General features: G+C 41.3%; 1 protein-coding gene across 2 annotated transcripts in view; it reads right to left on the bottom strand.

Annotated features, from left to right (window-relative positions):
• The window catches only part of LOC109916643 (A disintegrin and metalloproteinase with thrombospondin motifs 2-like), a 223,251-nt gene that overhangs the window by 57,711 nt on the left and 140,238 nt on the right, over nucleotides 1-25,302 (bottom strand). For both annotated transcript variants that reach the window (XR_007263412.1, XM_048603996.1), the window contains exon 5: nucleotides 9,688-9,771. Coding sequence is in view for 1 of the 2 variants with exons in the window: in XM_048603996.1 (XP_048459953.1) it covers nucleotides 9,688-9,771 (84 nt within the window). In the remaining variant the exon portion in view is untranslated. The remainder of the gene's footprint in view (nucleotides 1-9,687; nucleotides 9,772-25,302) is intronic.

The raw sequence follows: 25,302 nt of genomic DNA, 5'->3' as shown, positions 1-25,302 counted from the left end.
ATACGAACCACTCTCTGTGTGAAAAAGATGCCCCTAAGGTCCCTTTTAAATCTTTTGCCTCTTACCTTAAAAATATGCCTCCTTGTTTTGAACTCCCCCACCCTAGGGAAAAGACCTTTGCTATTCACCTTATCTACTCCCCTCATGATTTTATAAATCTGTATAAGGTCAACCCTCAACTTCCTACACTCTTAGTGAAAAAAGTTCCAGCCTATTTTTATAAATGAAACCACCAATTCCCATCAACATCCTAGTAAATCTCTTCAGAGCCCTCTCCAGTTTAATAATATCCTTCCTATAACAGGGTGACCAGACTGTACACAATACTCCAAAAGTGGCCTCGCCCTGTCGACCTGTGATGCAACTTTCAAAGAAGTGTGTAGCTGAACCCTTAGGTTTCTTTTTCAACAACACTACTCGGGCCTCTACCATTAATTGTATAAGTCCTGCCCTTGTTCATCATTTTACCCAAAATGCAATACCTCACATTTGTCCAAATTAAACTATCTGCCACTCCTCAACCACTAGCCCAATTGTTCAAGATCCCTTTGTAATCTTAGATAACCTTCTTCACTATTGACTATACCACCAATCTTGGTGTCATCCACAAACTTACTAACTATGCCTCTGAAATTCTCATCCAAATCATTTATATGAATGACAGACAACAGTGGACCTAGCCATCAATCCCTGCAGAACACAGCTGATCACAGGGGTCCAGTCCGAAAAACAACTCTCCTCCATCACCCTCTGTCTCCTACAGTCAAGCCAATTTTGTATCCAATTGGCTAGCTCTCCCTGAATCCCATGTGACCTAACTTTACTAATCAATCTACCGTGTGGGACCTTATCAAAGGCTTTAGTAAAGTCTATGTAGACAACACCTATGGCTTTGCCTTCATCAGTCTTTTTTTTACTACATCCTCAAAAATCTCCAGCAAGTTTGTGAGACATGATTTCCCAAGCCCCAAACCATGCTGGCTATCACTAATCAGTCCTTGCCTCTCCAAATTCTCTCTCAGAACCCCCTCCAACAACTTCCCCACCACTGACTTCAGACTCACCACAGGTACTTCAGGAATTATTCAAGAGCTGGGGTTGGAGCAAGATTTTACAGATGAGGCACTGTCATGTGACTCACTGCAACTCGACATCAGCCCAGGTCTTGGTGAGTGTTTGAAGCCAGGTAGCTGTGTTGGCACATATTTAAGCATGTGTCACATGTGAGCCACAGCAGATAGTGGTGATAGGGATAGAGTCCCCAACACATACTATCCTCTGCTCAGCTCGCCAAAGGTCCTGTGCTTCATAGTTCAGCCAAAAAGAGGACAAATCTTTAGCAGCAGTAGCAGAAAATACAGGCAGTTTCATCCCAAGGCACTGCACATGACTGAGGGATACTGGGATGGTCTGAATCCAACACGAGTGCTATATCATGTCAGGTCTTTGCACTGATGTCCGCCTCTTGGATTTGCAGCAGGCACTTAGGACATTCACTGTGTGCATCAGATGTGTGATTCTACAGATATCGCTGGCTGTTCCATGGGAGGAGCTGGAGGTGATGAAATGCAGGGCTGTGGTGTTGTTGATGGCCATTGGCAATTCATGCCCATTGTGTTCATTTGGCAGGAAGTCATCTTCCTGGAAGTTGTAAATATTAGCAACAGTCTAACATGAGAGTCTAAGTCTCCTGAGGCACCTGGTGCTCAGTCATGTCCAGAACAATGCTTGTCTCCTGGGAACCCCTGTGTTGAGTAGCTGTGCTCCTGTCAGTCGGACTCCTGTGTCCATTTGCTCTATCCGTTGGAGTGGTAAGCAACTAAGGAGATGGTTGCTGTTGCTGTTGATGTTGTTCCTCTAGTTCTAATCATTAGAGGTCAAAGATAGAGCCGTATGAGCTGTTCCCAGGATGATCTGACGGCTAACAGCATAGATGTCTACATTAAAGGCAGAACACTCCACGGTAATAGAAATGACCTTCCAATCAGTGAAAGAATACTGTCAGAACAAGTCTTGTGAACAAAAACCAGTCACCTACGCAAACAAGCAGTTGTCATAGGACTGTATTTAAAGGGTTTTCAGCCTGTTACCCAGATCATCCTGGAGAGTTCATGATGCCTGGGAACCTCTTGTCATGGCAGTAATCCAGAATCCATGATTAAACATACTGTTATCTGATTCTTAGCATAAGTTAATCAGCTGGTTCCAGTTGGTTTCCTGACAACTGATTTTTTTGGTGGTTTTAGGTTCAGAACACTCTGATACCCACCCACTCTGGCAGGGTTATCCATTATCCTGTGTAACTAGTCAGACAGGGATGCTGATAAAGTATGTATTTTTTATAATAGGTTACATATTTCTCATCAAACCCCAGCTCTTTATATACAATTTTAAACTGACATGGTATTGACAATGTAGAAAAAAACTAAAATTAAAATCTCCATTATAAATGCACATTTTTAATAGAATCTCTACCTATTATCTGTGCTCAGTACCATACCTCTCAATTATGTACCATCAGTACATAATTGCAGATATCCATCAGCTTAGCCTTGATCTGGCATTCTAGGATCATGTGGTGCTTTTACTCAGCGATCTTCGTTTCCAGCTTGAAGCTACAAATAACTTATGGCTTGCATCAGTAGTCTCCCTCATCCCCTTGTCAGGATTTGCCTCAGGCCTCAGATCTTGTTTTGGCTGACCTTCACAGCAAATAACTCACTCTGAGAACGGTGTTGGATTGTTAAGGTGGATTTTGGCTGGAAGTGGAAAAGGAACATCCCTGAGGGAGCAAGTGCCAAGTTTGAGAATTCCTGTGATAGAAGTGAGCAGTGCTGTCTGATTGTTTGTTTTTAGCTATTTCTGCCATAATGCCTTGGGTATTGGCTGTGTAGACAACAGTGCCACATGTATTTGAATTTGGAATTGTTCATAGAACCCAGGAGATTGGTTGAGCTGAGAGTGGGAACATTGTTGCTGTATTTAGGGGACAGGTTGAGAAAGTAAGTTGACAAGTTTGTGGTGTTGTCGAAGAGTTGCTCATGTTCAGATGTATAAAGTGAGCTGAGTGAGGAACAGTCATGTCTCTTGCATGTCAGACAGTTTTATCCCTTTAACTAGTTTGCTCTGGTGGAAAAGACATTTTTTGCTGCAACGTGTTCAGAGACAATAAAAAACTTTTGGAGGGCATTTTTGGGAAATATTATTAATTCAAGAATAAAAGTTGAAAAGAACCAACTGGGAACAGAAACACTGCTTAACCAACGACAAGGAAGAGAATGGAAAATGTAAAGAAGAACTCAAGCAGATGTATGTTACAGGCATGAACAGTTTTTATTACTCAATCCATTAGGTATTATGATCCTGACTGAACTAAGCATGGTCTTCTGGAAAATCTGTGTGTACCAGTCCTGCTCGTTAAATTGGGGTTGTGTCTTAAATGTTGATCCCATCAGAGTCTGGAGAGTGAGTGGGAAGTGGGACACAGTCACTATGGCAGATCTCGTGCCTACCTACTCGATCACCTCCCACCAGCTGTCACCGGACCTCTAAAAGACCCCTGTCATCTCATTTTTAAGCTTTTGGGTGATGGGAGCAAGTCAGGTTTTACTTGGGTGCAAGTGTATGAAGGGCTATAGAAGCAAGGCATGTAGGGTGGATAGCTAAAGCAGATACAGATCAGCCATGATCGTCTTAAATGGTGGAAGTTTCAAATGATTGAATGAATTATTCTAATGTACCCAATTATTTTTTTCTTCTTTATCTTCAGGTAGATTTCCCAATGGAGTCAACATATGTCCATCTGAAGAGCACCTCATTCAGCTTCATAACTTGTAGTCCGTTACTGGATTTGGACTGAGCAGGAGTGAGAACCCCCAGTACAAGATGTCCATACTCTGGAATCATCCACTGATGTCACTGGAATTGTAAGGGGCGGGTGGAGGTTCCACTCCTTACAAGGACCACCAGAAAACCCCAGGAATAATGAAAATCCCAGGGCATCATGTTCTTGCACAGGATTCCAATGGCATCCTGCCAGTGTTTTGTAGAAGTCTGTAGGAAGCTTGGGACAGAAGGCTTCTGGAGCTGCTGACAAATAACTTTCACACTACAGCCAGTACTGTGGGCTGAAGGCTTTTATAAACTTATCTCTAAGTATTTATTGCTTAATTACTGTCAAGCCATCTATATTCCTCTTAAAGTCAAAACAACTGTGTTTTATCCACATGTAAGAGCCATAAATAACAGAAAGAAAGACACTTAAAGTCAACATTCAAATTGCTGTTCTGCAGCACTTCATTGTCTAAAACAGGGCTTTATTAAGGAAGTAATTCTGAATTTACTTTGCAGATACAATATACTTCTAAGAGCATTATGGTGTACAGAAGCTACAATTTGACATTGGCAAAATAGCAGCGGGGGAAAGATGCCCAGGGGTAGGTGAACCACCTGAAACCTCCACCACCACAGTGTAAAATAAGAAACAGGTCATAGTGGTCAGGAAGATGACAGGCTTTTATGAACCCTGTCCCCTATTCAAACGTCCTGGTGGAGGTGTGTAATAGGCAGCCCAAAGGGCCACATCCCACTATGCGCTGGCCTTTGTCCTTGCAGAATGGATGTTCCTCAAGGATGAGTATCAGGGAAATCCAGATGGATTAGAGGGTTAGGGAGGGTGAGAGGGCAAAGCAGTAAAAGGAACAGGTGAGAGGGGGAAGCAGGGAAGGGAGTGGGTGCAGGGGCAAAGAGTGAAGGGAGTAGGTGAAGGGAGTGGGTGAGGGGGGAAGCAGTGAGGCGTGTGGGTTAAGAAGGGGAATGGGTGAAGTGCGTGAGTGAAGGGAGGGAAGTGGTGAAGGGAGTAGGTGAAGGGAGGGGGGGGGGGGGGAAACAATGAAGGGAATGGTGAAGGGAGTAGGTGAGGGGGGAAGCTGTGAGGCGTGTGGGTTAAGAAAGGGAATGGTTGAAGCGAGTGGTGAAGGGAGTGGTGAAGGGGGAAGGAGTGAAGTGTGTGGGTTAAGAGGGGGAAGGAATGAAGGCAGTGGGTGAAGGGGGAAGGAGTGTAGGGGGAGAAGGGGTGGGGGAGTAGGTGGAGAGAGTAGATGAGAGAGGGAAGCAATGAAGTGAGTGGGCGAGGAGGGAGATCTTTCTTCTCCAAGATGGAAATCTATGAATAGTCTGATTGGTCCACGGCAGGTTGTCAGTGAGTTATCCCACTGGCATGTTCCCACTTCCAGATTGTGTGGATTTTTCCTGCCATCAAGAGATTTATATGCGGCATCTGCCATGATTAACTATTCTGGCCGCCATGTTTCCTGCCTACTGTGCCAAATGCTGAATCCCTAAGTTTATCAGTATAGCACCACATAGTTGATCCCTACTTCTATGTAGGTGTAAAAATTTGAAAATCTTTGGAAGTAAAATAAGCTTTTTATAGAAAGGTTTTTTAGTTTATTTATTTTGGGCGTCTGTTATTGTCACATGATTCAGTGGGTAGCATCCTTGATTCTGAGTCAGAAAGTTCTGCGTTTTTAGTTCTATTCTGTTTTTGTTTATTCACTCATGGGACATGAGCATTGCTGGCTGACCAGCACTTATTGCCTGTGCCTAGCTGTCCTTGAGGTGGTGGTGGTGAGCTGCCTTGAACTGCTGCAGTCCCTGTGCTGTAGGTTGACCCATTATGCACTTAGAGAGGGAATTTCAGGATTTTGACCCAATGACAGTGAAGGAACGGCAATATATTTCCGAGTGAAGATGGTGAGTGGCTTGGAGGAGAACTTGCAGAGAGTGGTGTTCCCATGTATCTGCTGCCTTGTCCTTCCAGACAGAAGTGATTGTGGGTTTGGAAAGTGCTGTCAAAGGATCTTTGGTGAATTTCTGCAGTGCATCTTGTAGATAGTACACACTGCTGCTACTGAGCATCATTGGTGGAGGGAGTGGATACTTGTGGATGTGGTGTCAATCAAGCAGCCTTGTTGTCCTGGATGGTTTCAAGTTTCTTGAGTGTCGTTGGAACTGCACCCATCCAGGCAAATGGGGAGTATTCCATTCTCCTGGCTTGTGCCGTGCAGGTGGTGGACAGGCTTTGGGGAGTCAGGAGATGAGTTACTTGCCACAATATTCTTAGTCCCTGACCTCGTCTTACAGCTACTGCATTTATGAGCTGAGTCAGGTTAAGTTTCTGGTCAATGGTAACCTCAGGAATGTTGACAGTGGGGGATTCGGTGATGGTAACACCATTAAATGTCAAGGGGCTGTGATTAGAATGGCTCTTATTGGACATGGTCTTCATCAGAGACTTGAATGTACAATTGTAAGCCAATGCTGAAATCCAGCGTAGTTTTGAGGAAGTGCAGTTGGAGCTGCTGATTTTTGAATGAAAAATGTCAAATTTTTAGTTGTCTGTTCTGTCAAATGGACACAGAAGTTCCAATGGCACTGTTTTGTGATAAAGGAATTCAAACTACTGAAAAAAGAAATGATTACCTGGTCATTATCACAATGTTAATTGCGCAAACTTGTTCCGTGCAAATTGTCTGCCATACATTTACTGTGTTACCACGGTGATTACACTGCAGATATATTTCAGTCTGTGAGGTAAACTTGTGCACTTATGTCAGTTGGAATACCTTGTAACAGTTTCAAATTTCTTTTCCTATCATCAGCGCACTTGAGTGCAAAGACCTAGCAGTTTCGATTTTTAGCTCATAAAGAGAACAATTGATGAAAACTTCAACAAGTTCTTGTAACTCTTTATCAACAGCATCAGAACTTCTGTCAACATCGGCCCAAAAGGAATGTATATGTGTGTGTATATGGGTGAATGAAAACGATATATTTCTCTCTCACTCCCTTCTTTCTAATATGGATGTTTAAAATGGGTTACCGATATAAAAAGTCAAGACCCGAGAGTAGCAAACTTTGTTGAGCTCCTCTAGGAGAATGTCTGTTCTCAGTTCATAACTGGGATTGATGTCGGAGCCTCAAATTGCACAACATTTAATTTACAGATCAAAATTTGGTTTATTCCTGAAATGTAACTGTATGTAATGAAATGTAGTGACGAGCAGCACGGTAGCACAGTGGTTAGCACTGCTGCCTCACAGCACCAGGGTCCCAGGTTCAATTCTAGCCTTGAGTGACTGTCTGTGTGGAGTTTGCACATTCTCCTCCGTGTCTGCGTGGGTTTCCTCCGGGTGCTCCGGTTTCCTCCCACAGTCCAAAGATGTGTAGGTTAGGTGGATTGGCTATGCTAAATTGCCTGTAGCGTTCAGGGAGGTGTAGATTAGGTGGGTTATAGGGGGATGGGTCTGGGTGGGATGCTCCAAGGTTTGGTGTGGACTTGTTGGGCTGAAGGGCCTGTTTCCACACTGTAGGGATTCTATGACTATATTGAGCAATAAGCTGCCTGGTTTATACAACAGTAAAATGCAGCGGACACTGCAAAGAAAGCAAAACTACTGAAGAAACTCAGCAATTCCGGCAACTTCTGCGGAGAGTGGAACAGAGTTAACATACTGAGTCCATTATGATTCTTCTTTAAAACTGAATGCAGAAGCGGAAAAGTAATGGGTGTTATACTGTAAAAGAAGGTGGTGAGGAGCAAGTGGAATAGAAGAGAAGGTCAGGCCATGGTTACAGGGCAAGCAAAATTAGAGATCACCGTTTTCACACAAGGCAAACACCGTTGTAATGGTTGTAGAGATAAGTCCATAGGAAGTGTTAATTGCAGAATACAAAATAATAATAGCTGATCAGCAAAAATCAACAAAACCTGACACTGGGCAGGGAGGGGGCAAGGAAGACAGGGGAAACAAAATGGTTGACAGCGCTCATGGTCTGAGATTGTTGAATTCAATGCTGAGTCCGGAAGGCTGCAAAGTACCAAAATGGAAAATAAGGTGCTGCTCCTCCAGCCTGTGTAGGGTACTGCCAAGTTTCTCCAGTGCTCTATGCTTTTTAATTCAGGCTTTCCAGCTCATTTAGCACAAGCTTGAAATCTGTCTGGCCTGCCTCAGCTGAAAAACAATTTGGCAAATACGCCTAAGTTTGGTCAAAATTCAGCCAGCACTGTATGTAATTTATGAGATCACATTCAAAATGACTTAAAGGATGATGTGAAATGATCGAAAAACCCAGCTGCAAGATTTGGTACAGAAATGACATGAATGGAACCTGTCCTGGTGACAGGTACTGGATTCAAGACACAAGATTTTGAATTTGTAGTTGGAGATAATGTTGGTTTAACAAGAGAAACATTGGGCTGAATTTTGTTGAGATGGTACTGCCAGAGAGTGAAAGCAGGAAGTAACCATCATTATGTAGCATCACCACCTGCGTGCATGCTGTTAATGGGCACACTCCTGGCAGAGCTGCATTCCGGTCAAGGGGGGTCATTAAAGGGTAGTTAAGTGTCAACCACATTGTTATGGATCCTGAATCATACATAGACCCAGACAGATTAGGAATCAAATGGATTGGTTTATCATAGTCTAGTAGTTGAGTGAGCACTAATACTAGCTTCTATTTCAGGTTTATTTAAATTTTAATATTTTCAACTATTGTGATGGAAGTTGAACTCAAGCTCTTTCCCCCCTCCCCTGCAATTTAACCTATTTTTCCTAATCAACCTGTTCAGGGATGCTCTTACACACCACTGGTTGAGGCAGGACTTGAACCCAGGTCTCTTGGTCCAGGGATAGGAACACTACCACTGCACCACAACAGCCACTGAATATTTATCCACGATTGCTAAAATATCTGACCAGTAACACAATTACTGAGCAATTGTTAGTTTATATCATCTTTTAAAGCTTGGTTTGCAATTTGCCACATTTCTCACTGAGACAAAGCTGCTGATGCAACATCAAAGTTGTGCAAGGAGTCAGCTTGGTTACTCGTATGATCTAACTTCACAAAGCTGCACACAGCTTTACCCAGGCAGCCAATAATCCTCAGTAGAGATTTTGCCAAATTCTACTTTCCAAAATTTGGCAAGTGCCTCTCAGTGGCCTTAAGTACATGCACAAAATGAGAAAGCAGGAGTTTACAAGAACAGATGCCTTCTCTTAAGTATTTTTGAGTAAACTGGGCCAGTCTTATTATGTAGAATATAAAAGATCTTATTTAAGGGGGTCACAAAATTGACCTTTAAATATCAATTCTAGTATTACTATTTGTGATAGAGTTGAAAAGCGCACTGTGATGGAATCATTATATTTTGTATCTCTTTAGAAATTAAAAAGAAATAGATTTTAGAAAAATAAATAAATTTTTGATCAGTATGTGCCAAAAAAAATCACAATGGTATTAAGGATGTGAATTTAATGGCCTGTGCAGACTCAAATTCGCGGTGGGGTTAGAAATGTCTGATCTCTATCAAATCCTAATTCACCTGGAACAAACTGAAACTTCTTCTTCCTCAAATACGACCTTTTGGAAGGTGTGGACCAGGAGGAGGGTTTCTAGAATTTTGTTAAACCTCGCCACAATACTACCCAGCTACCTGGAAATCAAGTATGATCCTGTGTACAGTTCTGTTCAGAAATCGGGTGGTGGGGGGGTGGGGCTTCAGAAAATTCTGGCCTCAACATGTGTAAACAACTCCTTGATTTGTTGAAATACAAACAGTCATACACACTTTATTAGGGGCTATGTATACACTCAGACAACAAATACATTTTCCATTACCTTTGCATAACCCAGCATGATTATTCGCACCAACACAACATTGACATGGGCTCCCAGAGACTCATCATGGTAAATCTCATTAACCTGCAGAAAAAATAAAAATACATTTGACAGGACGTATTAGATAGCAATAACATCCTCATATGAAAACAGTACAAAACCAGTTTGGCTCCAACGTTATAAATTACCAACAAACAGATTTTTTTAATACATTTATTCCTTGTGGATCCAAAAACTAGATACAATTTAAAGCTGAGGGCATCGGAGTCAGCTTGGAATTCTCAAGTGAAATTATAAAATATAAATTATGTGGCTCAATGCAATAATATACCCATTGTAATCAACAGGCAGGATCCCCAAATTCATTAAATGGAACTTTGTTAAATGAATGATACACTTGCAAGCAAAAACATTAACCCAGAAGAAGTGAAATCTCATTAACAGTTATCCTCATTGTAGAAAGGATTTATCTAATTATCCTGAGTGTCAGTAGTACTGACAAATATAACGGCCAAATAATATTATTATTTAGTGTTGTCTTCCATAATGTCAGAAATAAATGAAGGCTAACTACATTATTATTGAAAACCTATAAGTAGCCTTAAGATCCTAGCATTGAAAGACTAACAAAATGTGTAAAAATAACTGTCACCTTTCTGATAAGCCTAAGATTCATAGTGCAGTTGTGACAATAGTGGTGAAGTGATCAGGTATCATTAACCCTTGTAATAATGTGAAAAGCCATGAGTATTTCAAAATGTTCTAGTATCTCTTCATTCTAATTAATGGGATTTTGGCAAAGTAAGACAAAGCAGGATTTTAGTCTTTATCTGCTTATCACTTTCTAATTCTTTTTTTAAATGTCAGCAATATGAAGGGAAATTTTAAATTAATGTGTGCACCTAGTGGAGTCTGGCATTCTGAACTGATTTATAATGCAAGCCACAACTACATTGCACTGGATTATCTGAGGACTTAAAAGTACAGCCAATTTTGATTAAATATCAACACCAATTAGAAACTTGGGACTCTAATAAAAAAAACACTGCATTAGGATTTACGATCACAATATCTAACTAAGACTTCTTTTATCCTTGTGTTTAAATAACAGCCCTTTCTATTATCAAATCCATGACATATAAAAACTCAGACCAAACTTTCAGTCTAACAAAAAAAAGCTATGATCTTTGCAAATACTCTTTAACACAATTATTTCTTAACGAAGTTTTGTTTTAAAAGGTTGATGTTGGTTCATGGTTGATTCTCTAGTCAAGTGAACCAAATTTGATCCAAAATGGGTTAGTTTGTGGATATCTGAGCTTGACTTGCTCTTTGTGGAAGAATCTCTCAAGTTAGAATTGAAGAGGTGGTTCACTGGACCTTTGAATGATATTGAGCAAGAGTCATTCTCCGCTAAATTCTCCAAAGAATGAATAGTGAAGGTATCATCTCCAGACCGAAAAAGACGTGGATCCAGACAGAAGTAATTTTGCTAAATAAAAGATCTTTCATGGGATGTCAGAATTGTTGTCAATCACAGCATTAATTGACCATCCCTAATTGCCCTTGAGTTAGAGTCCAACCAGGCCATTTCAAAGCACAAATCAATCATGTTACAGTGAATCTGGTCATGGGTGGAGCAGATTAGATAAGGATGGCAGATATGCTTCCCTAAAGGACAGCAGTGAATTCAATGAGTTTTTACAGTAATTGATGATAGTTTCATGTTCACATTACAGAGACTCCAGATTTTTTAAACTGAACTTAAATTCCAGCATCTGGCATGGTGAAATTTAAACCCATGGCTTTTGGAAATTAGTAGTCCAGTCGCATTATTACTACACCACTGCCTCAAATGCATCATGGACGTTCATAAAAAAGAAATCAGATGTTATCATTTCCTTCAGGTTTAACAAACATTGCCACATCATGTAGGAGTGGGATTAAAATGCAAAACCTTCGAGAATTTTGTTTCATAATGACGAACAGCAAAACAAATATCAATGGGGAGTGCTAGAATTTATTTTTCAAATCCCTGGAACCTGATTATACTCCTCTGTTCAATCATGCAACAGGGATTGCTGAAAGAATAATGTGGATTCTTTATTTCAAGGTAGGATTTGATATAAATAAAACTACCTAGGAGGCTAAATATCATTGTCTAACTCTTATCTCCTGCTACTTTACACAAAACACAAATCTTGAGGTTACTACATTACATCCTGTTAAGGTGGGAGGGACTGACAGCAGGTTATGATATGTTCTTCTGAGAAGTATATAAACTTTACCGAGGTCAAGAAAGAAAAATGTCTCACAGTGTTAAAAGCCAATGTGGCCACATTGAAGAAAATTACAATTTTTATTAAACCTCATTTTGAAACTATGTTGCAGCAGGTGGGATTAACGACTCTGGTATAACCGTGTCAACAACTTACTACAGTACATACTTCCATTATCAAAATGTTTATCGCTGCCCTGACCAAGCAACAGTAAAGCAATGCATTAAATCATAGAATCCCTACAGTGTGGAAGCAGGCCAGTCGACTCATCAAGTCCACACTGACCCAATACCCTACCCTATCCCTGTATCCCCGCATCAGGCAGACCCCTGATAACTGCTTGCTATGACAGAGCTCAGAACGGGGAGCTTGTTTTGGAAGATGTGTGGCAGACAATGTAGACAATGTGACCCACCCAACATAGCTGATTAATATTAAGTTCTGAGAAAGGGTTACCGGACCCGAAACGTTAACTCTGTTTTCTCCTCCACAGATGCTGCCAGACCTGCTGAGCTTTTCCAGCAACTTTGTTTTTGTTCCTGATTTACAGCATCCGCAGTTCTTTTGGTTTTGATTAATATTAAGTGTTACTTCAGTATTGGATGTGATGGCCTAAGGGAGAACTCTAATATTAAAGTGTCTATTCTGCTGCGGATATGCAGGACTTTGCGGAAATATTGCTGGTTTGTGGAGATATTGCTGGTGATATTTCTGCACAGATTTGGGATGTCTGCTGTGCATTGTCAATTGTACAGGGCCTTGGGGTGACCACACCTAAAATATTGTGTACAGTCTGGTCTCTTTATCTGAGGAAGGATGTTCTTACTGCAGAGGGAGTGCAGTAAAGGTTTACTAAATTTATTTCTGGGATGGCAGGACTGATGTATGAGGAGATGTTGAATCAGTTAGGATTGTATTCAATGGAGTTTAGAAGAATTGCAGGTGTCTCATACCAACCTATAAGATTCTAGCAGAGGCAGAGAGGGTAGGTGCAGGAAGAATGTTCTTGTTGGTGGGGGAGTGCAGAACTAGAGGCCATAGAGTGAGGAATCGGGTTTAACCATTTAGGACAGAGGTGAGGAGACATTTTTTCACCCAGTGAGTGTTGAGCCAGTGGAATTCGCTACCACAGAAAGCAGTCAAGATCAAAACTGTGTATAATTTCAAGAAGGAATTAGATATAGAAACTGAAGCTAAAGGGATCAAAGGATATGGGGGAAAAGGGGGAACAGATAATTGAATTGGTTGACTAACCAAGATCATAATAAATGGTTAGCAGGCTGAAAGGGCCAAATGGCCTACTCCTCTCTTATTTTCCATTTCTATGTTCTTCTACACAGGGGGACAGGTGACATTACTGCTTTGTAGACTATGAGCTTTGTTTGAGATTTTTGTCATCCAATACTCTGTTCTTCAGATAGTCAAAAGTTGCACTGTCACACTGAAGGTGACACCGAATTACACCATTGGTGACAGGAGGCTCTCAAGGTGTGAGAAATGATCCACCTTGTCCAGTGGCTCATTGTGGATCTTAATCATTGGGGGACAGTGTTGTGTGGTGGGAGCAGGTAGTAGAGGTCTGTGGATGTTTAGTTTAGGGTACCTGACATAGCGAATGAGGTGTCAATGCCTGGAATGAGAGTGTATTTGTGTTTCTGACAAAATATTTGTTATGACTAGACCATGCTCTGTGAATTTTATCAGGAGTAGGACTCTATTGGTATTCACTTTCCCTAAGTTTTCCTTACCAATCACACCTTTCAAGAGGTTTGTATCCCTCCCAACTCTGGCATTGAAATCGTTGAGGAAAATCAGCTTGTCTCCCGATTGAACATGGGACAATGGTTGATTGAGGCTGGAGTAGAATCTCTGTTTGGTCTCATGTTGTTCCCAGGGTTGGGGCACATGCACTGGTTACTCTGATGTACTGCTTCTGGATTAGGGTGAGCAGAAGGGTCGTTAGGCTTTAGTTCATCCCCAGAGGGACTTGCTGAAGCCCCTGCTTCAAGTCAACCCTTTATTGTTTTTAATGGTGAAATCATCCCCATGCTCCTCCCTCAGAAGTGCCTTTCCAGAAGAAAGTGTATTTTGAGGTGACTTGTTCCTGCCCATAGTGTTTCACGCAGGGTGGTGATGTCAGAGTGATAGCACTAAAGTTCCTAGGCTGTAGTGGCGCTATGATGTTCAGGTCTGTCTCTGCAGGAATGGTACAGGAGGCTCCTGATGTTGCCAGCTCCAAACTTCATCACAACACGGTTGAAGACGCCTGGACATGGGTTCTTTTAAAACGGAGTGGCTGACACACACTAACTATCACATGGTCCTCATGGAGTAAGAGTCTTTATTCGGTTGCACTTCGGTAACTAAGTGTGCACTTTTAAAACTCCTGACATCATATTTCAAGCTCTGAGCTCGAAGGTTCCTGTCTCCTGTTGCTTTAACTAAATGGATCTCCCTCTCCCCACACTTTCATTCAAACAATTGCTCATCTGCTTCCCTGTAATGTCCCACCATGGTTTCACTCCTCATGGTGATGGAGATTTTCACTACTGGTCTTGCTCTTATCCACTGTTCCCCTGTCTACTCTGCAAATTACACCCTGAAACAACTCTAATCAATTTTTCAAACACAATTTCCTTCTCATAAATCTGCTTTGCCTTGGTCTATATTTTGACCTTCTAAGTGCCCCATTATCACATCCTGACTAATAGATTGTAGTGTTTTCCCTATTACTGGTATCAGTTTTCCAATTTATTTATCCCTCCTTTCCTGCAGCAGCCTCACTAGGGCCAGGCAGAGAGCCCCTTGAGAAGGGGGTGAGCTAATCAGGACATTGGTATTGGGTGGGGATTGGAGGCAGGTTTCAAACAAATGGGATCAAATGTGGGGTAGGGGAAGGGGGGCCTCCCAGGGCCAAGGTGTCCTAAAATGAGAGACCCCTCAAGCCCACTGCCAAATTGCCACTGGTGGAGGAAAGATGCCCTTAATTGGCCATTAATTGGCCACGTAGGCCTCAATTGGCCCAAGGTCCTGACATATACCCCACAACTAGTAAAATATTAGCTGTGATGATTGAGCAGTAGCACAGCACTCCTTGCTATCCCAAACAAGTTTACACCTCTACACAGACTGCCAGCTTACTCTGGGCCTATAAATCTCCTGCTAACTTTTACATTTAGTTCACTATCCTATTACAAATGTTTAATTTTCCTTAATTTGGCCATTGTAACTATTACTGTACTTCCATCATTCAACTTCCGGTCTTATCCTGATACAATTGCTTGCTACTCTTGCTGCTCATAATATTAACTTTGCTTGAACCTTCCCTCTCCCCTATTCATTTAAATCGTTTCCCTCTTCCATGTTTAGAGTTTGGTATTTTAGAAGCACAAATCTTATTAACTAATCAGAGACTCATGAAAGTGCCATTATCCTTTTGTCAAATTATCGTCAATTCCACAGTGCAGGTCTTTTTGCAGTAGCTGCCATTCAATAATCCCTTAACTTAAGACCAACCTTCAATGTAAATTTATATTCAAGCCCACTGTGAATTCTTCTGATGTTTCTGTGTCCTTTCACTGTTATTCTCCTGAGGATTTCAGTCCTTTTCTAGGTCGATGCCAATTTGACTTTTATTTGCTATTGACAGTCCACCTAAGGAAAACGGGTAATGGAAGGTACACCTCTTGTTTATTCCTCTTTCTCACTCTCTTTTCTTATCCAAACTCAAAAACTGTACAAACACTGTTACACTGGGGTTAATATGCCGTTTACTGTCAGGACAGCAATAATAGTCAGTTGACTGGTTGGTTTAAGAGGTGTGCCTGGTGCTGGTTTTGTTTTGTTGGCAATGCCTAGGGCACAAGGAAGCATGCAGGGCGCATGGAGGACTGCAGCATGCAACATCGCTGGTGACATAGCAGAGTGGGGTTTAGGTGGGGAACAAAAGTAGCAAAAGTTAATACAAGACAAATAACAAAGTTCGCCAGGCTAGAGAGAGACTGTTTATGTGAGGAATATAGTGCACCTGGTGGGAGGATGGTAAAAGCCAGGGTGACAATGCCAGGAGGATGGAAGAAGAGGCACGGAGATGGCATGAGAGGGGATAACATGAGAAAGATGGAATGACATAGGAGGAAAAATAATAGGAACAATAATTTGGTGCATATTACTATTCCATAGCTATCATTTTGCGAAAATGAATACTCACTAGATTGGAATGTAAATGTGTTAGAAAAGCATCACATGAATTCAAAAAATACATCAACATTGACTCTATAGATGATAATGAAACCGGTTCACATTCTCTGGAGTTTATACACATTGTAGTTCAAATGAACATGACATTGTACAAATGTAACTCCAGGGAGCAGCAGTTATAATGTTTGCTACAGAAGTTGAATCTTAAGCAGGGACTTTATCATGGAACAGAATTGGTGCTTCAGAAGCTGATTGATGCTGAAATTACAGGCAGATTTCATGAAAAAATGGCCAGATATTTAATGACATAAACATGGGTCCTGACATCAAACATACAAAAGTAAGGATGGCACCATGGCTCAGTGGGTCAGCACTGCTGCCTCACAGTGCCAGGGACCTGGGTTTGATTCCGCCCTCGGGTGACTGTCTGTGTGGAGTTTGCACATTCTTCGTGTTTGCTTGGGTTTCCTCTGGGTGCTCCGGTTTCCTCCCACAGTGCAGGTTTGGTGGATTAACCATGGAAAATACAGGGTTGCAGGGATAGGGCAGTTTGGGAGATGGTGAGATGCTCTTCGGAGGGGTGTTATGGATTCACTGGTTCAAATGGCCTGCTTCCACACTGTAGGAATTCAATGATTCTAAAAGTAGGCCATTTGGCTGCACATGCCTGTTCTGCCATTCAATGAGATTACAGCTGATCTGTTTGAGTTTCAAATTCTACATTCCAATCCACCCTTTCTGACCGGTTACGAGACAGTTTCTTCTGCAATGACAAATACAGCGACTGAGTGAGATGAAAATAGTTGGAAAAGCTGTCAGTGGTGATGCAAGAGCCGGAAATGCAGTGAGGTTCCTCAGTCAAAAAAAGTAGGAAGCGCAGGTTGCATTTTGGGAAGATGAGGTAGCTGTCAGCCAGTGAACGAGGATGCCACATGTAGTAATGGGAGGTGTGGGCAATGGCAGGTTGGAATGAGGGTGTAGTACCAGGGTGAAGATGGTAGAACTTACCATTGTGAAGTGCAGAAGGTCATTAATCATTTTACGGCACTATATGGAGCCAGGTGGTTACCTCCAACCAGGCTGGCATGGTCTGGTTCCATGGACTCCACTGACCCTCTACTCCATCTGCCAGGACCTTCAAGCCCCTATCACCAAAGCAGTGTGCCAATGTCCATTTCTTGGCTATCTTCCTTTGTAATGCAGACTTGGAACTGACATTGCTGATCTGCAGCATTTGAAGTGGTGTGCAGCTTGGGTATAAATACGGCACTGACTCTATCGATGTCTGAAGGCCCCAGCAGCAGCAAGCAAGACTGCCTTTGCAAGCATATGATTCTACAAGATGTGCGCCGTGGGTGTTAGGTGCATAGTTAATGTGGTGAGCAGAAGAGATTGCATGAGAAAAGGGGCCAGAACTCTCCATGATACTCCACAGAATTGAGACTTCGCCAAAATATGGGAAGATTCAGGCCATGATCTCAGTTTTCTGACTGCTACATAGCCTTTTATGTCTGTCTGTAACTGCGCACCCACCACCCCCACACCACATGATTCTCTTCTATGCAATTATCTTGTCAAATACCTTCAGAAACTTTTTCCTATGGTGGAGGTAGCGATTATGAGGGGGCATAGTTTTAAAGTGAGTGGAGGTAGATATAGGGGAGACGTCAGAGATAGGTTCTTTACTCAGAGAGTGGTAGGGACGTGGAATGCATTGCCGGAGAGGGTAGTGGAGTCGGCCTCGTTAGGGGCATTTAAGCGGCTATAAGATAGGCATATGGATGATAGTATAAGGTAGGGGTGGAGGTTAGATAGACCTTAGGATTAGGGTAAAAGTTCGGCACATCATGGGCCAAAGGGCCTGTACTGTGCTATACTGCTCTATGTTCTATGTTCTAAATCCAACAAAAGTATGTACTAAAGTTCTCCCTTATCAACAGCATACGTTACTACTTCAAAACACTCCAATAATTAAATATGAATTCCCTTTTATAAAACTGTACTGATTCTTCCCGATTACCTTGGATTTTTTCTAAAATTATAAACTTCTTAAATGATTTATTCTAACACCTTCCCCACAAAAGAATTTGTGCTAAGTGGCTACAATTTCCTGCTTTCTGCCTCCCTTCCTTTTTGAATAGACAAGTAATTCCCGTCTGGTGGAACCTGCCCAAAATCAAATGAATTTTGAAAACTTAACACATTTACTACCCCATTAGCCGTCTCTTTTAAGACCTGAAGATGGAGTGCATCAGGACCCAGGGAATTATCAGCCCTCAGCTGCATTAGTTTGATCAGTACCATTTCCCTCGTTATAATTTCATGATGTTCCGTTCTTCCTTCCAGCTCCTGATTTACAGCTATTACAGGAATATATTTTGTATCCTCTATATGAATGAGGACAGAACAGAAGCAAGAGATTTGTGAATTTCATCCACTATTTGCTATTCATTCCAAAATTTCACTCTCCAGAGGAACAGTGATCACTTTATTTTTCTTTTTTTACATACCTGTAGAAACTCCTGCTGTCTATTTTTTGAACTTCCAGCTAGCTTTCTCTCAATTTCTAAACTTTTCCTCCAGATTAACCTTTTAGTCATTTTCCGCTGTTATGTATATTCTGATGAATCATCTGACCTGCCACTTGGTGTTTTTATATGCTTTTTCCTCGAGTTTCACACTTTTCTTAACTTTTTAGTAAACTTATTTAGTTAACCACAAATGATGGATCCTCCCCTTGGAAATTTTCTTTATGAATTGAATTGAATTGAATTGAATTAGGTTTATTGTCACATGTACTCACATAAGTGCAGTGAAATGTTTACAAACTCGCCATATACGGCACCATCTTATATACAAAGGTACCTAGGTACAGGATCTTAGGAACAGTAAGAATATACTTGCTCCGAGAATTCTGAAACATTCTTTTAAACGTCTGCCACTGTTTCTCTACTGATTTACTTCCCAGCCTAGAATCCCAGTTCGCTTCTGCTAGCCCAACCTTATATCCACATAATTCCCCTTATTTAAGTTTAAAATACTAATCTTAAACCCACTCTTCTCTCTTTCAAATTGGGTGTAATATTCAATCATGTTGCAGTCTCTGCTGTCTAGAAGTACCATGACTATGAGGTGCAAATTGAACACACATTAATACATATTCAATACAAAGTATAATATAACTTGTTCTTTGTTTGGGTGGCCCTACAGATTTTTCAAAAGCATTCCATGAACTCCTAATTCAGGCTCTCATTGCCTGATTTTTCTAGTTTATCTGTAGATTAAACTCGCCCATGAAATTGTTATACCTTTATCACAATAATCCAGTTCTCCTCTTGTATACTTCATCATAAATTGTGGTGACTGTTCAAGGACTGTAAACTATTCCCACTTGTGACTTCTTTCTTGTCCCATTCCCCATGTCCTCCCAAACCAATGTTACATCCTGATTTTCTGAGGCAAGATCATTTCCAACTATTGCACCAATATCATCTTTAATTAACAGAGCCACCCCTTCAGGTTTCTCTAACTTCTTATTCTTCTTGACTGTCTAAACAAGCAAGTCAGCATGGCTTCATGAAAAGGAAATCGTGTCTGACTAACTTATAAAATGTTTTCAAGGAAGTCTCAACCAGAGTGGATAGAGGGGATCCAGTAGATGTGTTGTATTTGGACTTCCAGAAGGCATTCAACAAAGTACCTCTTAATAGGTTAAGTCATAAGAGCCTGCAGTGTTAGAGGTAGCATATTGGCATGGAGAGAGATTTGGCTCATGGGCAGGAAATAGCAAGTAAGGGTAAAGGATGCTTTTTCAGGTTGGTGATCCAGGATCCATAGGGCTTGACAGGGATCAGTGCTGGGACCACTCCATTTACAATATACATTACTAATTTGGAGGAAGGAAGCGAATGTACTATAGCTAAATTTGCAGACAACACTAAAGTAGGTGGAAAGGCAGGTTGCAACAGGGATGCAAACAACTTACAGAGAGATATTGATATGTTAAGTGAGTTGCAAAAAGTTGGCAAATGTGGCATAATGTGGGAAAATGTGAAGTCATTCATTTTGGAAGGGAGAACAAATGAATAGAATATTATTTAAATGGAGAGAAACTGCAGAAAGCTGCAACACAATGGGACTTAGGGATACTTGTACACAAAACACAGAAAGCTAGTGCACAGGTGCAGCAGGTAATCAGGAAGGCTAATGGAACGTTCACCCTTATTTTGAGGGGATTGGGGTATAAAAGTAGGGAAGTCTTATTGCAACTGTACAAGATGCTGGTGAGATCACACCTGGAGTACTGTGAGCAGTTTTCATTCACTTAATTAAAGAAATACATCATTACATTGCAGGCAGTTCAGAGGTGGTTCACTAGGATGATCACCAGCATGGAGGGACTGCCTTATGAGCAAAGGCTAAACAGGTTGGGACTCTACTCACTGCGGTTTAGAAGAATGAGAGGTGATCTCATCGAAATACTAAGGATTTTTAAAGGGTTTGACAGGGAAAATGCTGAGAGGATGTTTCCCCTGATGGGAGAGTCAAGGACCAGAAGGAACCAGTCTCACAATCAAGGGGTGCCTATATAAGACTGAGATGAAAGGGAATTTCTTCTCACAGAGGCTTATGAGTCTTTGGAACTCTGCCATAGAGAGCCATGGGGGCAGAGTCCTTCTATATATTTAAGGCTGAATAAATTGATTCTTGATCAGTAGGGGACTTGATGGTTAAGGGGAAAGGGCAGGAAAGTGGATGTGAGGAATGTCATTTCAACCATGATCCAGTGAATGGTCAGCAGGCTTGGTGGGGGAGTGGGTACAAACAGCTTACTCCTGTTCCAATTTATTATGGTTTTATTGTCATATATCCCTCAACATTCAGGACCTAATCTTGTAGCCCTGCAACTTCTGTACTGGCTATCAGATCATATTTATTTACTTCAACTTACGTGCATTCAGATAGAGATGCTCAGATACAGACCCTTTAGCTTTGTCTTTATGTTATCATTATAACATCTAGGCTTGACTGTTGGTATATTCTTAGACTATGTTGCTGTACTTGGAGGTGGTTAATGACTTTAAATCAGATACTCCAGGTTAATGTTCTGGAATATGAGTTTGAATCCCAACATGGCAGACAGTGAAATTAGATTTCAATAGAAATCTGGAATAAAAAGCTTGCTGATGGAAACCATTGTTGACTGTTGTAAAATCCATCTGGTTCACCGATTTCCTTTAGAGGAGAAAATCTGCCATGCTTATCTGGTCTAACCAAATGTGACTCCAAATCTACAGCATTGTGGTTGACTCTTAAGCTAATTAGGGATGGACAATAAATGCTGGCCTAGTCAGTGACACCCACATCTCATGAACGAATAAAAAAGCACATACATCCCTAACAACAGTCAGTGAGAAACCAGTCACTCCACTACTTCCCTGTGATATCACTGTTTAATTCCTTACACCCCAATCAGTTGTCTGGAAACTGCAGATGGTAAACCTTGCTTTCTCTCTTGCTACTTAGCCTGAGTGTGGGCTGCATTTAATCCGCTCATGTATCCTCTTTTGCTGCTGTTGTGAAGCTAAAGTTTGGGACTAAAGGAGTTGAAAACGCACCTGGGTAGACAGTAGGACCACAGGTGATGACTTTAACAGCAGAGGTCAATCTGGCAGTGTGCAACTTCAGTAGTGCAACCAATTGGGGCACCTTCAAATTTATATAGATATTAATTTTCATCAGTCATGCCAGGCAAGCCCCAGCAATCAAAGAGGTGAAGCATTCAATGGTAGACCAGGAAAGCAGGGGTGGCCCTGTAGACCCTATAAAGGAAAGATCCCCACTCACTTCCCAGGAAGTTGCCAAAAGGCCAGCTGTGTATTGCCAGCACACTCACCACACGTCCAAGGTAGGTAAAATCCCAGGGGCATGTTAAAACAGTCTATAAAAGGCCACTGCCATTCCTGCCTTTGACAATATTCTGTGGTGCCAGGAACACATTGGGTTCTGTCTTAACACTTTTCATCATCATTCCACCATTGACCAGAAACTGAACTGGACTAGCCACATAAACAGTGTGGCTACAAGAGCAGGTCGGAGGCTTGGAATCCTGTAGCAATTAACTCACCTCTAGTCTCTCCAAAGCCTGTCCACCACGTACAAGGCACAAGTCAGGAGTGTAGTGGAATACTCCCTACTTTGCTAGATGGGTGCATCTCCAACAACAGGCAAGAAGGTAACACTGTCTAGGTCAAAGCAACTCACTTTATTGGCACCACATCCATTAGCATCCATTCCTTCCACTGCTGACACTCAGCAGCAGTGTGTACTAAAAAATACACTGCAGAAATTCACCAAGGATCCTTAAATAACACCCTCCAAACCCACAACCACTTCCATCTAGAAAGAAAAGGATAGCAGATACATGGGAAGACCACCACTAGCAAGTCTCCTTCCAATCCTCTCACAATCCTGGCAATTAATGTCTTTGTACATTTCCCAATTAGACTTCCGTACTCTATGACTATCAACAAGAACAAACTCCACAAAATGTACACTCCAATGGCTGTTTTTACATATGACCAGCTTTATGCAATATTTTCTGGAATGTGAAGCATTGATTCTATTACTGACTTTGGTGAATGATTAATACAGATTCCTTTTCTAAAGAGATACAATAAAGATATTAATTTGACTACAAAAGTTTTGAATCTCGGCTAAACTTATATAAAAATTATCCAAACTTTTGATGTTAAACTTCTTTCTTCAGTTAAGTCATCTTCAGTAACTGAAAACTAACATAGCAGATGGAAAAATACTGGTTTGTCAAATTGTTTAAGCTATCAAAGATGCTTGTCAATCTCTGATGCAGCTTGTTTCCATCTTGTTATCAAGCCATTTCTTATATGAAGATATAATGCTTAACTTTCCAGTGACAGATGTTAGCTATTGGCTGGAGCTGTGATTTTATCAGATTCCAAAGGAAATGCACTGTCAACTGTGTAAGTGGAGCTCTGGTGCAAACAGTACTATCCACAGAAATTGAGTGACAGTTCTGGTTTATGAATAAGGAAATCATTTCTCTTCATTTCAAAAGTTAGTCACCTTTGAAGATGTATTTTGCTGAAATTTAGGTTTTCACTTTTAATTTCATGTTTATATCAGGATGTTATAAAAAGATCTATCTTGTCAAATTATATCATTCTTCTTTGATCCAGGTACTATGCTCTTAAATAAACAAAATGAATTACAATAAACTTGAAAACCAATAGCCATTTCGGCATATTCCTGCTATAGCCCATTTAAAATAAAACATCTAACCTGCATATAACCTTCATTTCATTATATGATTCACTAATTAATAAAAGACTGGAATTCCAGTATTACTTTTATCAGGGGTAGTTTCATAAATCATTGCTTTTGTTCAGCAAGACCTTTGACATGTTAAACTTTCAATTCTAGATGTACGTGAAGAGGATGGATTGGGAATGCAATCACTTTGCACAATCTCAAGTCATCTGTAAAACAAATCATTCAGTATTTGCTTTGATCAGTCTGATAACATCAGCTCAATCACAACTTCAGAAGAGAAATCAATACAACATAAGCACATAATGCACATTCAACAAATAACCTTATTCTCTGTCAAACAGTATTGTTAAAGTGGCTCTGTCAATCATTTTCTGCTACAGTTTTATATGCAGTGAGTTAAAGAAAAAGGACTATGCCAACAATCTCCTCCATTGCATTTTTCAGTCAGATTATTAAGACGAACTCAGCATTTCCCTCAATGGAGAGAGGGAAATTTTCTGCAACTTTCTTGGTAGCTGTCAAGCAGCTCTTGTCAGCCAGTTATCCAGCAATATTGGCAGCAATCTGGAGTCGGGTGGCTGTATGACTTTCAGCTGGAATTCTAGCACCACTGAGAAAACGTGATTACTTCACTAGAGCTGCCAAGGTAAAACTCGACTCCACATAACTCCCACTGTCTGCACACTCTTGCACTACTCAATTTCAGCACTACCAACCTTGTACCTTAACATCTGCAAAATATCTCACTGGCTCATATTTATATTCACTTTCAAATATCACTACGCATGTATTGTTAATCCTATCAATGTATTTTCATATTTAAAGGTCAAAATTAGGAAGTCCAACTTGAATAATAATGTAATTCCATGACAAAATTGCATCTAGTTGACAATCTATTAGCCAAGCAACTGGAGGCCCAAGTGAGATAACAAGGTGTAGAGCTGGATGAACACAGCAGGCCAAGCAGCACCATAGGAGCAGGAAGGCTGACGTTTCAGGCCTAGACCGCCCAAGTGAATCAGTTGTTGGGGTGAAGCTCATGAATGCTTATGTCAAATTTAATTAAAGTTCAACCAAATTCAGTAAAATGATCATTTCTGAGATCTTGCCAAAAGTCTACTCTGTGTACTGAAAATTATATAAACCAGACAGTTTTGAGGTTTTGGAGTAGATTTGTAGTTCGGGTTGTGGGTGTTGAGGTTGGTTGGCTCGCCGAGCTGGTTTGTTGTTCCGCAGACGTTTTGTTACCGTGCTTGGTAACATCCTCAGTGCAGCCTCTGATGAAGCGTCGGTGTGTTTTCCCACCTGGCTTTTAAACTCTGGGGTCCGTTGTGATGGATTGCCTCACTTCCGGGTTTCCTCCATAGTGGAATGTATATGGGGTCGAGTTCAATGTGTTTATTAATAGCATGCTTCGTGGAGTGCCATGCTTCCAGGAATTCTCGTGCTTGTCTCTGCCTAGCCTGTCCCAGGATCTTGGTGTTGTCCCAGTGCTCACCTGAATTAAAGACCCACTCCCCGCCATGGACAGGACCAATGTCATCTACAAGATCCCCTGCAGAGACTGCGAGAAACACTACATCGGACAAACAGAAAGGAAACTGACAACACGAGTATATGAACACCAACTGGCTACAAAAAGACACGACCAATACTCACTCATCTCAATCCACACGGACAAGGAGAACAACGACTTCGACTGGGACAACACCAAGATCCTGGGACAGGCTAGGCAGAGACAAGCACGAGAATTCCTGGAAGCATGGCACTCCACGAAGCAGGCTATTAATAAACACATTGAACTCGACCCCATATACATTCCACT

The sequence above is a fragment of the Rhincodon typus genome, chromosome 12 (genome assembly GCF_021869965.1).
Source record: "Rhincodon typus isolate 14 chromosome 12, sRhiTyp1.1, whole genome shotgun sequence".
Taxonomy (NCBI): Eukaryota; Metazoa; Chordata; class Chondrichthyes; order Orectolobiformes; family Rhincodontidae; genus Rhincodon; species Rhincodon typus.
This window is presented reverse-complemented; position numbering and strand designations above follow the sequence as displayed.